Source organism: Bactrocera latifrons, unplaced genomic scaffold (assembly GCF_001853355.1).
Source record: "Bactrocera latifrons isolate USDA-ARS-PBARC rearing strain unplaced genomic scaffold, ASM185335v1 scaffold_314, whole genome shotgun sequence".
NCBI classification, from domain to species: domain Eukaryota; kingdom Metazoa; phylum Arthropoda; class Insecta; order Diptera; family Tephritidae; genus Bactrocera; species Bactrocera latifrons.
Window position 1 is genome coordinate 255,904 of NW_017536786.1, and position 16,502 is coordinate 272,405.

The 16,502-nt window shown below is 37.6% G+C and overlaps 1 protein-coding gene across 1 annotated transcript in view; it reads right to left on the reverse strand.

The window, feature by feature from the left end:
* The window catches only part of LOC108970892 (protein turtle), a gene marked incomplete at its 5' end in the record, with an annotated part of 54,491 nt that continues 37,989 nt past the window's right edge, over window positions 1–16,502 (reverse strand). The window contains 3 exons of the mRNA XM_018936589.1: window positions 1–3,082; window positions 5,977–6,181; window positions 16,019–16,432. Of these exons, the coding sequence (XP_018792134.1) occupies window positions 955–3,082; window positions 5,977–6,181; window positions 16,019–16,432 (2,747 nt within the window). The remainder of the gene's footprint in view (window positions 3,083–5,976; window positions 6,182–16,018; window positions 16,433–16,502) is intronic.

The following is a 16,502-nucleotide window of genomic DNA, read 5'->3' on the forward strand; positions in this document are numbered from 1 at the left end:
TTTTTTTTTTTTTTTTTGTTTTCACTTTGCTACAAATAGGACTTAATGTTTACTATTTACATGGATCATTTGCTTAGTTTTAGCATAAAACTGCCGCTAATGTTACTTGCGTTTCGTCATTTCAATGTAATCTTTAATTAATTACCCACAACTGTACTCTAAGTACTCGATTAGTGCGCGATGTACGGGAAATGTTCAAGTTTATTTGATCTTAGAGAGAGAGAGAAAAGAGAATGTGATGAAAGCTTTTCATATAACGGTTTTAGAAGCTACAAGAAGAGAGCGAAAAGAGAGTGTGATGAAAGCTCCTCATATAACGGTTTTTGAAGCCACGAGAAGAGAGCTGGAAGAGAGTGTGACGAAAGCTTTTCATATAAAGTTTTTAGAAACTTCAAGAAAGCTCAAAAGTTGTCTGAAATGGTTTTCAAAAGAGCTTTAAAAAGACGCTCAAGTCGTTTTCAGAGGCTGTTTAGTAGAAAATGTGGTTTCTAACAGCATCGAACAGAGTTTTTTTTCTCAGAAAGCTGCAKCTAAAGTTTTCCGCGATCTACACATTTAATTGTACGACTTGAGCTTTTTCTCTACATATCAATCTCTTTGAAAACGAGCAGTTGTAYTTATATTTTGAAAAACAGCATTCGGGAGTATTGCCATCAGACATCAGTAGTTCAGTAGTGTATTTATTGCTAAATAACTAAGAATATGAAATAAGTGATTAAGCGCTGTCGCTAAGTAATGCACAGGCTTCACACACGGTCTCTAAGAATTCCTTAAATTTTGCGATAACTTTTKTTGGGCAGCATTAAAACATTCGTTTGCATTTTGTTCRGCTGGAAATTAGTTACATTTGATTTTATACTTTAGACGACTTAGTCTAACCCTACTTATCGCTAACTAGACACACGTTACTTACAACACTAACACACATACGCTCACAATTTTCAAAGATTCAACTCAGCAGACACTCTCCAGTTCAGCCACGCCCGCCTGCTGCATCGCTTGTCGCTTGCGGTACTCGTAGAACTCGGCGCGCATCGCCTGCAAGCGCGCTTCCACATTGTCGTAGCGTGAGAAGCGTTGCTTACGCATAGGACCGGCGTATGTGGCGGCACCCGAAGTGACTGTGGTCGCGCTAACAGCGTTGTGGTAAAGGCTGCCACTGCTGAGCGGACCAAGCGTGTGATGGCCGGTGGTGTCCACGTGCAAATTGAGATCATCGCGTAGCAGGCCGCCGGTGGGTGTGGAAGCGCTGGGTGTCGGGGTGGCCGGGTCGAATTCGTAGTGCCCATCGACGCTGCCCACATCTACCGACTTTGGTAGATTTACATTATCCGTGGCCGCATCGAGGTCTGAGATCATACCAAGCCAGTGTTCCATGGTGTAGGGTGGCGTTGTCGGTCGATGTTGTTGCCGCTGTTGCTGATGCAAGCCGCTACCAGCTGCTYCGCTGTAAGACGCATAGTAGGGCAGTGAGTTGGAAGCGAATAAGGGCGGGTGGTGCAATTGCTGGTGATGATGGCTTGTTGGTGCTTGTGCCTGTGCCTGCTGCTGTGCAGACAGCGCTGTGATGCCGAAGTAAGCGCTGTTACTGGCTGGCGGGGGTGGCGGTGGACGATAGGGCGGCAGTAATCGCCATTCACTCGTGCTGCCCGAGTGATGAGATCCTTGTGGATGATTAGAGTTGTTCTTCGAGCCAAAACCACTTGAACTGGAGCGCGACTCTGGCGAAGCTTCCAAGCCCATAGCTCCTACAGGCGCAGAGCGTAGCGTGAGATTCAGATGCGGTAATGGCGACATCAGCTCCGATTGTGTGCGTCCAAATAGACGTGCGTAGTGACGTGGATACCAGCGTGTACGCGGTCGGTAACTGTGATATGGTAGCTGGGAGTGGTAGTAATTCCGCCATGATGGTGGCGACGGTATTTGTAGTGGTACGAAGCCATCTGATGTTTGCAGCTGCTGCTGTTGTTTCTCCTCTTGTTGCTGTTGGTTGTAGCGTCGCGTTTCCTCTTGTATGGTGCGCAGCGATGGCAGCTCGTGCGCATAATAGCGATAACGACTGAGATTGCCACTAGTCGCTGATGGCGTCGGTAATGAACGCTCGGCYGAGCTTGGATACACGCTGCTCAAATCGCTGAAATGCGGATGCAGATGTCCGCTACCAGGTGTCGTCAGCGACCACGGTGAAGTGAGTAAGCCGCCACCACCGCCAACACTAGTGTCGCCGAGACCGCTAATATGCTGATGGGTACCGCTGCCTAAGGTGTCATTCGGCGTGCTGGCTGGCGAGCTGGAAAATATGCGTGATATACGCGACGGTGTGTACAAGTTGGGTGTTAAGTKYAGGCTATGCATATGCTGCTGGTGGTAYTGATGACTGCCAAGATATGAACCGCTACTTAGAGTATTTATATGCAGTGGACGACTGGTGGGCTGTGCCGGTTGCGCCAACTGCAAATTGCGGTAGATGTTTTGTCCATACTGYCCRCGGTAGATRTTTTGATAACGCGCGCCGACATTGCCAGCCACATCCTCACCGACCCCAGACACGGCGCCAGCTGCCGAAATACCCGCGAGCCCACTACTACTGCCACCAACCGCAGCATTGCTACCAACACGAAGTAGGCCACCGAGTCCCTGCAGGAAACCACGCGCTGAACCGACKGCTGACTGTAAGCTCAGTTGCGAAGGTGAGGCCACCAATGGACGACGCCAGGAGGCACGCGCCGTAATAAAGTTGCGACGCGACAGAAAGCCGCCATCGTCACTGGAAGATTTTTGCGAAGCGTGGCTATTGCGACGTACGGTGTCGGTATCCACCTCATCGACGCCCTCCATGTCCGCACCACTTGTGAGCGCATTGAGTTTGCCATTGCTGCCGGCCTTAGCGGTCGAGATTACGAACCGTCCGTCGACAGACCGTTGAATTTGACTAACGGAGTGGCGRTCRCGTGCACCTTCCTCCTCGGCATGCGGTGAACTGTAGATGGAGTGGCAGTTGGTGCAGCGGTCCGGCGGCCAAATCCAGTGCAATATAGCAATTAGTATCGTGGTTAGACTTGATATTCGGGCTTGTTTAAATCTGTGCGGGGAAGAGCGTAAAAAGTGCATAAATTAATGTGGATGTTTTAAGAGAAAGCTTCTACAGCAAAAAGAAGAAAAAATACCATCTACGTGCCAAACTCAAATAAGAAAGSTAGTGCAAACTGGTGAGCATGCTTAAAAGTTTATGTTACGCATATTTACATACATATATAATATTATATGGTATGGATATACATAATCAGTAAATGCAAACCTTGTGGTCTTCAAAATCCAGAAATTATTGCATTCGAATTACATAAAAAAGACAACAGATATTTACAATGGTATGTTAGAACGCTTGTTTGTTGTTGTAATAAAAATAATTATGAACTTTATGAAATGCCATAATGAGCGAAACGTAATTAAATACTGGTCATGATAAAACAAAATGTAATTACCGTTATTTACTACAAATGGGAAAACTAGAATGAAGTAAAATTAAAAAATGTCAGACACGCAGCCAACATGTTCAGCTATGAAAAACGAATGCTGAAAATGCGTTCAGAACTACGAAAATACTCAATCGATAAGTTCAACTAGGAARCACACAACAAATAGGTTTTGGGTCAAACGAAAAACAGCTGCGAAAGCTCGCACCAAAAATTACAACGGAWAGAGGAATATCTAATCAGCTAATGTTCTTCGAAGTATATTTAAAGAAAAAATATATAAAACTACAAAAAATGTTTTACGCTATATACATAGTTTCTTCAGAGAGAGGCATATGCTTGGCATTTATCGTTATCTTGTTGGATAGAACCTGCGGTGCTTGAATCATATTAAGAAACGGATTTGTCAAGTTTACGGGGTCAGACGAAGACAGACTATGAATGTATATATAGCARTCTCGAAAAGTAGTGAATATATCTTTTACTAGACATTAGTCAGTATACAAACCCAACTTTATATGGATTGTGACAAGGTTAGGTCAGCTATTCTGGGAAAAGCTGGATAAAGAGACGGCAAAATCTGCTCAAAAACCTAACACCACAAAGTTTTAAACTTCAAAAGTAAAGTGTGATGGATAAAAAGTCGTCTTCGAACAAGTCGCGGAAGCCATATTCGTCAAAATATGTGCCAACTCCTAACACTACAAAACTTTTTAACAGAAAAAAAGACAAATTATTGGACGTTCACTAAGTGACAATATTTGAGTTGGGTTCAGGCGCCTAGGGAGCATAAATGTATCGAATTTGGGAAACAAAAGACCAAAAAAAAAAAAAAAAACTCTGATTTTCATAAAATACAGAACTTTTTAAGCCAATACATTTCAAACGAAATAAAGCTTTTACCGTTAAGTCGAAAAAATCTCAAAAAAAACAGGCATTTGTTTAAACAAAGACTTCTAATAAACAATTAAATTTGCTAGTGAATATTTAAGTTTAAAATGCATAAATTCTCTTACGATTTTGACTATGGCATGATGGACCTGGAACTATAAAAACGGTTTCATAATCACGAAAATGCTCAGTGTTGCTTTTTGTTTAAATTTTTTTCACGCGTGTATACGAATTGCCGATGGTGGTTTTCAATTGTGTTGAAAGTTAATGTGAAGTGATATATTTTTTGYGTGATTTTGGCATRAACGATGTTTTATATAGGCATTGGGTTTTTATGAAGAAAGAGAAAAACATTAATTTTATTAACTGAGACATTTTTTTCTTATATAAAACAGATTTGTTTTGCATTTTTTATGTTATTAAAATATTGCTTTTGTTAAAAGAATTTGGTTTTAAATTATATAGACGTGTATGTGGTGTGTTTGATATGTGAAAGAAGCGTTGTTGCATTATGTGGTGAACTTGTTTTCTATAGGCTAGGAACTCAATGGTAAGAAGTATCGAAAGATTTCATAATTTTTCGGTTGTATGTACTGAAGCTATAATTCCTTTCTTAAATACAAAAGACACCTTACAAGAACTTGACTCCAAACATTCAACTTGTATGACAGCTATATTTTATAATTATCAGATATGAACAATTTTTTCRAAAATTGCGAAATTTTTTTGGAGAATCTAACCCTTAAACTTCTATATTAGTTATCTGATCTGAGCCATTTTTCGAACATTGCAAATTTTTGTATCTGATCTGAAATTTTTTTTTCGAAGATTGCACAATTTTTGGAAGTTTGCCCTATTTCGAAAAACTTGGCTCGAAACGTTAAATTTGTATTACAGCTTTATGCTATTTATAATTATCTGATCTGAAATTTTTTTTTCGTAGATTGAAATTTTTTTCGAATATTGCACAATTTTTTCGAGGAACTTGACTCGAAACTTTAAATTTGTATGACAGCTATGGTCAATAAATCTGAACAATATTTTCGAAAATTAAAATTTTGTTTCGAAGATTACACAAWTATCCTGAAGAACTTCACTCTAAATGTTAAACTTAGATGCCAGCTATATGCTATAGTTATCTCATCTGAACTTTTTTTCAAAGATTGAAATTTTTTTCGAAGATTGTATAATTTTTTCGAAGAGCTTGACTCCAAACGTACAATTTATATGGCATCTATATGCTATAGTTATCTCATCTGAACTTTGTTTTTCGCAGATTGCAAATTTTTTTTTCGAAGATTGAAAATTTTTTCGAATATTGAAAATTTTTTCTATGAACTTGTTAGCTATATGCTACAGCTATCTGATCTGACCATTTTTCCGAAGATTGCTGTTACAAACTCAATATACCCTGCTCAGGGTATAAATACCAATTTATTTTGTATTCTTACCATCCCATATATGGATGAATGCTTTTCACTGAGCCCCTTATAATTAATGTCAATACTTCGTTTTTTCTAATTAWATGTGTGTATATATATGTTTGAGTGTATACTGTCTTCACATCCCCCAACCCCTCAAACCCTTAAAATCCTCTCTCGGGGATACTTACTTTTTTAAAGGCACTTGACCAGCGGAAAGCGAGCCCGTACTGCGGCTGTGCAAGTTATGTTGTAGTTGATGGTGTTGGTGTTGTTGATGCAATTGCGTGTGCTGTTGCTGTTGTTGCTGCTGCTGCTGCTGATGGTGTTGCAAATGATGATTATTCGCCGCTATATTACGGGCATCCGTTATCCGGCAAGCTACCATATTGAACTCTGCAAACGAATGATTTCTACAATTAATTTTGGTGGAGTATTGACCGTTCCTTAGTCGCTAAAATAATCCACATACAACTACATACACATATACAGACATACATACAAATGCAATTACATACATATGTACATATATGTATAGAATGTGTTATGCCGAAGCTTCTAAGGTGTTAAATGAGTAATTAGCGTATTATGCATAAGACATATGAGTTACACTCTCCACCACGAATAACGATTTTAAGCCAATGTAGAACCAGAATTTTACGCATTTTGWTGAATAATTCGTATTCGAAAGACATTAGCATTAGTACTGTATGTATACTTATATAATATATTATATGTATTTAATCTTATTTCACATTCCAAATGTGATTTTAATGAGGCGAAAATAATAATTATGAGCACAAAATCATAACAAAATTTATCGCATAATAATGGGTTAACGAAAGTAAGTAAATAACAGACACCAAAAAGAGAAATATATCATATGCAGTAAATGAATATGAATATGTGTACATATATACTCGTTCTAATGAAATATAGATTTATAAGCGGTTAGATGTGAAGCGTTCTTTATAAGTATCAACTAATGTATAACTAATTTATGTATGTTGACATTTCTTATATCAACCTGTTATGTTGGGACGTGCCAATTCTTTAGCGTACAAACTAATTTTGTGTGGGAGTTTACACTTTACAATTGCGCATACTATTCAAAAAGTTTAAAATTATGCTATTTCGGCTAATATGTATACAGCTATGTAGATAAGGAGCTTTCATCAAGCTTTCACTTTTATACTAAAGTCTTAATTTTTTTACTAGAGCTTGCATCAAGCTTTTACTTTTATACTAAAGCTTTCATAAAGCTTTCACTTTTAAACTAAAGCTTTTTTAAAGCTTTCATTTTTATACTAAAGCTGTCATCAAGCTTCCACTAAATTTTCATTTTTAGTTGAAAGCTTGCCTTAAGGCTCCCTTAAAATGTCATTTTCAGATAAAAGCTTAAATTGTTTACACTCTATTTTAAACACTTGTTAGGCACATTCTTGAGCGTGCCACTAATCATCACTATGGGGGGAGTACAACGCACATGAAATGCACACACACGCACGCAAGCACGCACATTGAACACCGAAAAAGACGACAGCAAGAGAATAATACACATATACATACATACATAAAAATTGGTTAGTTATACATAGGTATGCAAGTGTGGTATACATATATGRAGACACTAATAATGGATTTATTTCAACTTAGGATCGGTTTGTACAAGGTGATTAAAAAAAAAGTGGTGAAACGGTTTTTGATGTTAGAAAACGATTTGAAAAATGTTGGCTTCTTGCTAAAGCTTTAAAGCTTCTACTTATATTTTGCTACAATGATAAAAAATTAATTACGTGCAGCTTTGGAGAGCGCGATTGTTAAGTTTTATCTAGAAGCTTGAGCTAGAAAGCAATTTGGAGAGCGCGATTGTTAAGTTTTATCTAGAAGCTTGAGCTAGAAAGCAAKTASAGCGGCCTGTGATCGAAAGCTTTCRTGTTTGATAAAGSTTTGGTCMGTTCTGAAGCTATAGATGTTATATAATATTATACTTTTGGTGGCTACCATATAAATATATGTTTTCGTTCAGCAATTCATATTGAAGCTTTCTTCTTTTTGATTACATAATTTTATATGCTTTTTTAGTATTTTTGAAAAGGTAATTTCATATGAATCTTTTTGAAATTAATTTATGTGCAGAGGCACATCAGTTCTTGCATATCACAAAAAAAAAAAAAGGTTTTTGAATTCGCAACAAAGTAGGTAAGCTTTCCAGCTTTTCGCAAGCTTTTTGGAAAGCTTATTTACAAGTTTGTTTGGCAATTTATCAAATTTCTGCATGCCAAGAGGCGTAACAGTTCTTCAATGAAAATCACAAAACACTGGTTTGAGCTGAAYTTCCACAGGTTAGAAGGGCTTTCTAAAAGATTTTTGGAGTGTAAAATTTTAAAGACTCGCTTTGTCGATTATTTCATATGTACAGCTGTTTACAGTTTTTTATTTTATTAATTACGAAAGCTTTTTTCAAGCTTTAGAGCTTTTTCAAAAGCTCATTTATTTTTGAAATTTATTTTATAAAGCTTTTTTGAAACCCAAAGCTCTGTAGCTGTTTACAGTACATATCTAAGTTATGCTGTCGTTGTGCAAAATATGGCAGCTTTAAAGCTTCGTGAGCATTTTAAGTAGAATTGRAAATTATAAAAGGAATTTTTAGTTACAGCTTTCAGTCGAGTGCGCGTCTATTTGAAGGAAATAAACACAATAATCTAAATCTGATGAAAGGAAATTCGTAAAGCAATCATTTCAAAGTAGAAGTAAAGGAAAGTAAAATGCAATAGAAATCATGACAATTTACGGCAGTTGTACGTGTGTGTAATCTTCAATGTACTAGTATGTGATGCATGAGCTATGACAAACGCATATATACGAGTATGCGTGAGTGTGTGTGTGTGAGTTTGTAAAAATGGCGCAAGTTTAATGTAAGAGTGCTATGATGATTGTGCTCTTCTAAACTAAGTCAAAAGAAATCTGTGATTCTYTCTTTTTTGTTATTTTTTGGTTCGCAATTTCTCAACGCTTTTCCAATTCAAGGCGCTGTGCGGCGAGTCGTGACCGTTTTTTCATCACCATTTGCTTTTTTTCTTTTGCTGCAAAATAGTTTGTGGAAGAAATTTATTTTTATGAAAAATATGTGTACATAAGTCATATAAAGCGCGCTTTGCGTCGCTGGCGATTTGAAGGGAAAAGACTTAAACAAGCAGCACACATTGACACACGAAATTCAACTAAATGTTAAAACTTACCCCATTCACAGAACACTTGTACTTAGCTTGACATTCTCTTTGTTTGTTTGTTGTAAAATCCAGCTTTGGCTTTGTGTGTTTTCATTTCTTTCTTTCTTTTCTGTTTTTTTGGTGACTTTGCTTGCCCGAATGTGCTCAGTGGCCACTCATGTGGTTGAACGTGTTGTATCAAAAACTGACCTTAAAAGCTCGATGCTCACACCTAGCAGTCTCGCATTGCGCAATTCTCCTATCGATACTGAYCGTCTCTTTCTTTAGCGCGTTCGCTCTCATTGAATTTTATTGTATTTGAAAGGTTTTAGGTTGCCAAACAGAATTCGGCAATTTCAGATCTTAAATTACATACTCCTCGGAGGCTCTCCAAAATTAATTACGTTCACTTAAGACATTGCGGGCAAAGGTGAGAACCGAGGCCTCATGTACTGCATGAGCGCCTGTTATCCGAAGTGTATGTAAAGTTTATCGAAATGTGCTGAATATTTATTTCAAAATTGCAAAACTGTTTGGTTCGTTTCGAGCAAATTGCAGCAATATTGAATGATAAAAAACGTTTAATTTGTGTGACTCAAGTGAGTTGGAAATTGCATGCAAATATTTTAGTTGAGTTTTGAATTTATTGTACGACGCGATCATTTCTATCAGATGTCGTTTGGGCCTTGATTTTACCACCTTTGTGCGTGAATTGTTTACAAAAAACGTCTGCCCATTTCGCTCAGGCACCTTTACCGGCAATGAACTTAGTTCTGGGCAGAAACAACGACGAGGAAACTAAGAACACGCCTCAATAATTCGGGTAAAGGTGATTTCAACATTTCATTCAATGTTTTGTACATTTTTTTTTGTTTTTTTTTTTTTTTTGTACTCAGGTAATAAAGCCTGCCAAAAAAAGAGTATTTTGAGTTTGCTCTGACCGCCAAGCCATGCTTTCTGTGTTTGAGTCTTGACTTTTGTTTTAAGTACGCGTGCGATTTCTTTAATTCAGCTATAGTACTTACATAGTTACATGTATGTATTGCAAAGTATTTACACGCTACTTGGTTTGTGTTATTGTAATTGTATGTTTTTAGTAGTTTTTCGTATAATTTGAAAGAAAAAAAGCAAAGTTAACATAACCGAAAAAATCAAAATTTCAACAGAATACCCAACAAAAGCAGCTATAAATACAAAAGATATATAAAAATCGAACATAACTGAGTTTAATATTTCAGCAAATATTTTCAATAATCTAATACAGTCCGCACACATAGTTAATTATCTATATATTCCATAAAAAGTTAGATATCAGACATTTGCTATTATTTTGCTATTTAGAATACTGTGAGRGAGTGTGAAAAGTATTAACGAAGCGCTGTGCGTCATCCTGTTAAGTACTCTCTCAACAGTTCTTAAACCGCGATCTACTTCTATGTAAAGTAAGGAGAGCATACCTTTTTAGTATGTTTTCTAAAAATAACATTAAAAATCAGTCTCCGACAGGATGTAAAACCTGTCGTAGTAATTTTTGAGAACCAAAAACATATCTAAAATATGRGAAGGCTGCGTAATTCGATGGAAAAGCTTAAATGTAGAAAGAAAAGAGGGTTTTTCTAAACCTAAAGTTAATAAAGATAGATCATCTAATAATAAACATAACCTTTGGTTGGTTGGGGGCGCTACACCGCTGGCAGCCGCAGTTAGACCAGCATTAGGCCCATTGTGCTCTCGAGTGGTAACTAAATTAAGTCTTATCCAGTAGCTCAGTGGATTTGGTAAAAGAAACTCGTCTTTTCTACCCTAGCTGCCTTTTACTTTGGAGTATTGAGAGTCGTGGTACATGTTCCGTCTCATTCACCTGCAGGCTGCCTTCTGCCAACTCTACTTTTCCTATTTTTTGTTCAATGTTCCTAAGCTCCCTTTACCTAGAAATATAATTCACCGCCAACACTACACTGAAGCAACTAAGTGGTACATCCACTTAGTTAGGTATTGCTTACTTGCATAACTTTAATTGCCGCTTGGCTTGKTTGGAACTGTAGATTAACGAGCTATTGGTACATTCTTCTCTATTGGGAAATAGAAACCTTGTGTTTACTTTCTCATGGATCACCRTCGAGTATGATACCATTCTTGTCTGACTCCACTGGCCTAAAATCTTCAGCCAGCTGCCCATAAGCATTATCTCATTTACACTACACTTGTTTAGCATAAATATTTACCAGATGCCCAGCAAGCAGATAGGCCTCCACGGGCTTAAGACGGTACTTTTTCGATGATGACATACTGCCGCAAAGGCCGTGCATAGCAAAAAATTTGGTGGTTCTGATCTTCTATGGAATCCGCACTTTAACTATGCATGAATATAAATTAATATTTTCCACTGGTTCGGTAAGGGTTGTTTTATAAAAGAACCGCTTTTAAAAACGTAAATTAAGAACTACGGAATAAAAATATTCTAAAGTGCTGGAAACTTTAGCGTCTTAGCGTATAAAGCCAATAAGTATGTAGTATAAGCTATACTGAAATAAGCGTCAAAGTTAGGTTTCAGGAAATACGGTAAAATTGAAAGTTAAGCTAATCACTTTCCCTCACTTCTCTCCTGTAAGGCTAGATAATACAAAGTAGTACATTGAGCGCAAACTTTTATTGCGGTCTTCAACGGAAACAATTTAAAATTTTTAATTTTCTGTCAAATTTGCTGCTTGAGGGGGAAAAACCTTAAAAGCTTTACTTCGGTTGAAGAAAATCACAAAAATCAAATTTCTATGGTTGGGATAGATTCRGTATGTTAGCTCATCCAAAAATGTCTATGACGACATATACAATAATAATAAAAATGTGGCATGTTCTTTTCGTTAGTTTTCGGTAATAAAGGAATTTCTGAAAACTAAATGCGTGCAAATCATGTTTTTTAACCAAACAAGGGTCACTAAGATTCCATAAATTCGAAGCAGAGCAAAGCTCACCCATAAAATTCAGAATCACACTCAATTTTTTACCAAAAATTGGTTGCTGACTTCGTTAGTTAGTTATGCCATCAATGTTGCCATGTCGTATTAGTATTCCTAACTCATTGCATTTTCACAATCATTTAGTCATTAAATACCAAAATACCGTTAAATGCAAAATGCATTTTTAAACCACATTTAATACGCATAAAAGAGTACATTATATGCATGACTCTCGGCTGCAGCGTGCTGATTTCAATTATAGCAAAACGGCCAAAGTGAGAACGCTTAGACGCGAGCTGTGAAATTCCAGTGAGGACAGTGCGGTCGCATATTTCGAACTCGCGCATTTAAATTGTTTGGCGGTTTGTTGGCCACAAAAAAATAACGAAATAAGTGCGCRCATTGTTGTTGTTTTTGTTGTGTGGCGCTCGATTGAGTGGCGGTGACAACTCCGCTGCGGTTTGCGTTCAGCTGTCGAATAAAATTTAATTCAACAGCAAAGCGGCAGAATCACGTATTTCATTGCTGATTGCATTTGATTTTGCATTGAAAGCGCTCATTTTGTGTTCYACTCCTTTATTATTACCGTTATAATTTTTATTTTCGCTTTTTTTTTTGGGAATTACGTTTCGCTGCAATTTAAATGTGAATTTCGCATGAAGGCAATTGTAACTGACATTTCTAAAGCGAAACGCGGATATCAAATAATGCGTAGTGCAATAATTTCCTATTTTATTGTGGATTAATATTACTTGGAGTATTTTAAAATATAGTGCATAACTGCTTTGTACGTGATAATTGGCTCCGAACTGTATTTAATTATGGATTTGGTTGCGAAGCGTAAGATTTTGAGTAATTAAGATATTTCTACGAAATTTAGAACCGTTTTTGTTTGGTGTGATAAGGCCCGTTTCATTTGAACCTCTGACTTAATTGAGTGCACGTTTTCATCAGCGACTCTTGTGTCTATTTGAGTCGCATATCTAGTCAGGGTTCTTACTTGACTAAAATGAACTAGTTAGAAAAGTAGCACACTTATAAGCATTTTTATAAAAAGTAAGTTGAAAAGAGCACAGTTTCCCCAAAGAAAAATGTTTCTCAACGAAAACACAGAACWCTTGAAGAAAATCCTAATTAAGATGCCGTCAAGCAGTGCGTGAGTGCGTGCAATTCYTCAGGGGGATGTACTGTCGCCTCTCCTGTGGTCACTTGTAGCAAAATAGCTTCTGGGAATTTGAAGRTAGAGTGCCTAAATTGATAACCTATCCAGACAACATGGTGAAAAGCGCTCTAAATTCATACACAAATGAAGGATATCGGATAATCTAGAGATAAATGCCGGTAAGACGGATATGGTACTCTTTACAAGCAGTACAAAACCCAGTCATGGAAACCCTCCATGATCAAAGGTAACTACTAATCATCAAACCAAGTACCTGGAAGTAATTTTTGACAGCAAAGTATCTAGGAAGAAGATATTTAGGGGCCTAACACCTGTATGTATTGCTGCTACATACTAGTAGTCAAGTCAGTCTTACTGTATGGTGGACAGCTGCCAGTACAATCTCGTAATTGAAACCACTGGAGCAAATACAGCGGCACGCTGCCTTCTAAATAATGGAAGAGAAGGTTTCACGTCTCACTAAAAAAACAAAATGAATGGCGGAGATGCACACGAACCATCAGCGGATCTCCTAACTTATATACGGACGCATTAAAAATGTTTGATGGAGTGGGCGTCGGCGAAATKGAATGCGGAAGTCTTTGCAATCAGCAAAACTGCTGAAATAGCCATCAACCCAGGAAATGGCGTAAATAATATCAATGTATACGTCGAAGCAATAATCTCATATCGCATTTCGTCAAAGACTGTCCTAAAAAGTAGGAAGGCAATAGATATACTGCCTGCGGGAAGGCGGCTGCATATACATGTACTGTATTCCAGGCCATAGCTGATGAGATTGCCAAAAGTGCYAGYAGTCTGACTGTTACTAAAAGCTGTATACAGTGAAACTTCTGAAAGGGCTGACAGATGAATCAAGGCGAGGTGGAATGCCTTTGAGGCTTACAGGATAAAGAAGAACATGTGTAAGGAAGCCAAAAGAAAATACGCGAGCTCGAAAAGGCTAGTCACGGGTCATATCTTTCTGACATCACATATGCAGTGAAATTTCACGAGGTCACGAAAAGATCATGTGTAAGTTGTAAGAATATACTAAAGCTCAAAAAGGCTGCGGGGCGCTGGTTGGTCTAGTCACAGCTCACAACTTACTAGCGTCACATGCGAGCCGTACGGCCACTATTAACGATGACATATCTAGAACACAGCTTCGATATCCTTCGATATCTGGAAGTTTCATAGTCCAAGGGACCGTTCAAGAGACAAATGCGAGCCAATGTCATATCTAGAACACAGCTTCGATATATGGGAGTTCCACATTTCAATGGGCTGGAGGAAGTATCTGAATTAAATATCAAAACTTCGCAAAATTCATTGACGTTCTGCACTCCATACACTTCAGCTTGCATTAAATAMAAAAAGCCATCTGGTATTAGAAATGAACTCTAGGCCAATGTATGSTCTGAAAATCAGCTGGTATAAGCTATCGTAACGCAAATAGTTGTACATCTGCTTCGAACTAGTTACAAACTGGTTTGTTTTTCACCGATATTTGGCAATTATACGTTAAACTATCAGTTACTTACATGGAAAGCTCACAATTGGCTGACTAGTTACGGTTGCTAATAGTTATACGCTAGTTCGTAACTAGTTGTTTTGACTGCAGTGAGATTAATATCTACTGGGTTACACACTCTACTTACAATAAATTAATAAATTCAAATAATAATTAAATAATGTAATAATTAAAAAAAAATATTCCATTGAGATTTAATAAGATCAATTAGAAGCTTAATAAATTAAATTGCTGAAATTATTCTAATTCAAGTACAGGCTGTCGGAATGTGTGTTTAAAGCAAAAAATAATTATAATTATACAGAATAATATTAACAACAAAAGCAAAATGGCGTACAAAATGATATTGGTTAATAAAAATCGAAAATAATCAAATTTTGTACTCATTAATTATTAGTTTGAGTATATTTACTTGTTGTTTAAGCCAATTAATGCTTCAAAAAAGGCAAAAGATTTCATCGATATATATATATATAAYTGTGTTCTTAATTAAGCAAAAGTCGAAATCAGTCACGTATCATTTCTGGTTGCACGCAATTATAATTAACTAATCAGCGGTAATTCCTGCATGAACTGTTCGTATTATGTAACGCTAGCGTTTTTTGCCAACGTCAAACTATTGGAACACAAAAAGTGAGTTTAAATTTATTTCCAGTACTTTACAAAACGAAAACTACATATTCAAATATACATAAAAGAAAGTGTTACTGTTATAAAGCGCTACATTTTAAGGGGTTATAAATTGTGTTTTTTTTTTGTTCTTGTTGTTATCTTTTTTATTTATCGAAATCATAATAATTAGCTTTAAAATTTAATTAAGCGATAAAGTGGAAATATTAATTGGCAAATTTACGCAAAAAGTTAATTTCATACATTAATGTGGGTAGGCCCTCTTGGAAATTAATACGCAATAAAAATTTTAATTGAATCTCACAAAAAACATTTACGTATATATATCTATTTAAAAATATATATATATATATATTTATTTAGCGTTATAAAGTACTCGCTGAGCTGAGACCAGCACAGGAACGCAGCGCATCCGGTGGCACAGTGGAGCGCAGCGTTTTATGGGCCGCATGGCTGCCGCAGCGCGGACAGAATCCGCGCCAACAACGCCAAGGGCGCGCGGGGTTGTCGCCGGCGCTGGCGTGCTTGGCGCGGCTGTTGGCTGCGCCGCCATTTTGTCCACATGCTGCGCGCAACTGGCACGACACACAGCACAAAACGTGGGCGCGTTGGCGCTCGTGCGTTCCATATTGCTGGTCATCATCAAAAACCATTTCGTGTTAATTTTAATTTTGTTTTTGTTTTTAACGTTTGTGCATTCGCTTTACACTTGCTTCACTGGTAGTTGCAGTTTTTTACCTTTTTCCTGTTTTCGTCGTTTACGTTTATTGCAAATTTTTACGGCACAAACCGATAAAATGATCGCAACAATAAAAAACAGGATGCCCCCAACGACACCGGCTGTTATTGCTTTATGCTTGACACGTGCCGGCACCGGAAATTTCACTTCATCGCTGGACTCGTAGGATTTTTCCGAATTAGCTAAGACGCGAAAATAATACGTACGACCGCCGACTAAATTCTTAACTAAATACTGTGTCTCCTCGGGCCGTATTTGGCCGCGATTCAGCGTCTTCCACTGGGCGTCGGTGCGATACTTGATCGTGTAGAATTTGACGATGTGTGCGCGTTCCAGTGGCGCCTGCCATGAGATCAGAAAACCATTGGACACCTCCGTGACGGTTAGATTGCGTGGCGGACCGGGTTTGGGACCTGTATGCGGGAAATATTGAAGAGGCAAAGTGAAACATATGTTATTAAGATGGTAACGCTGTAGTAAATT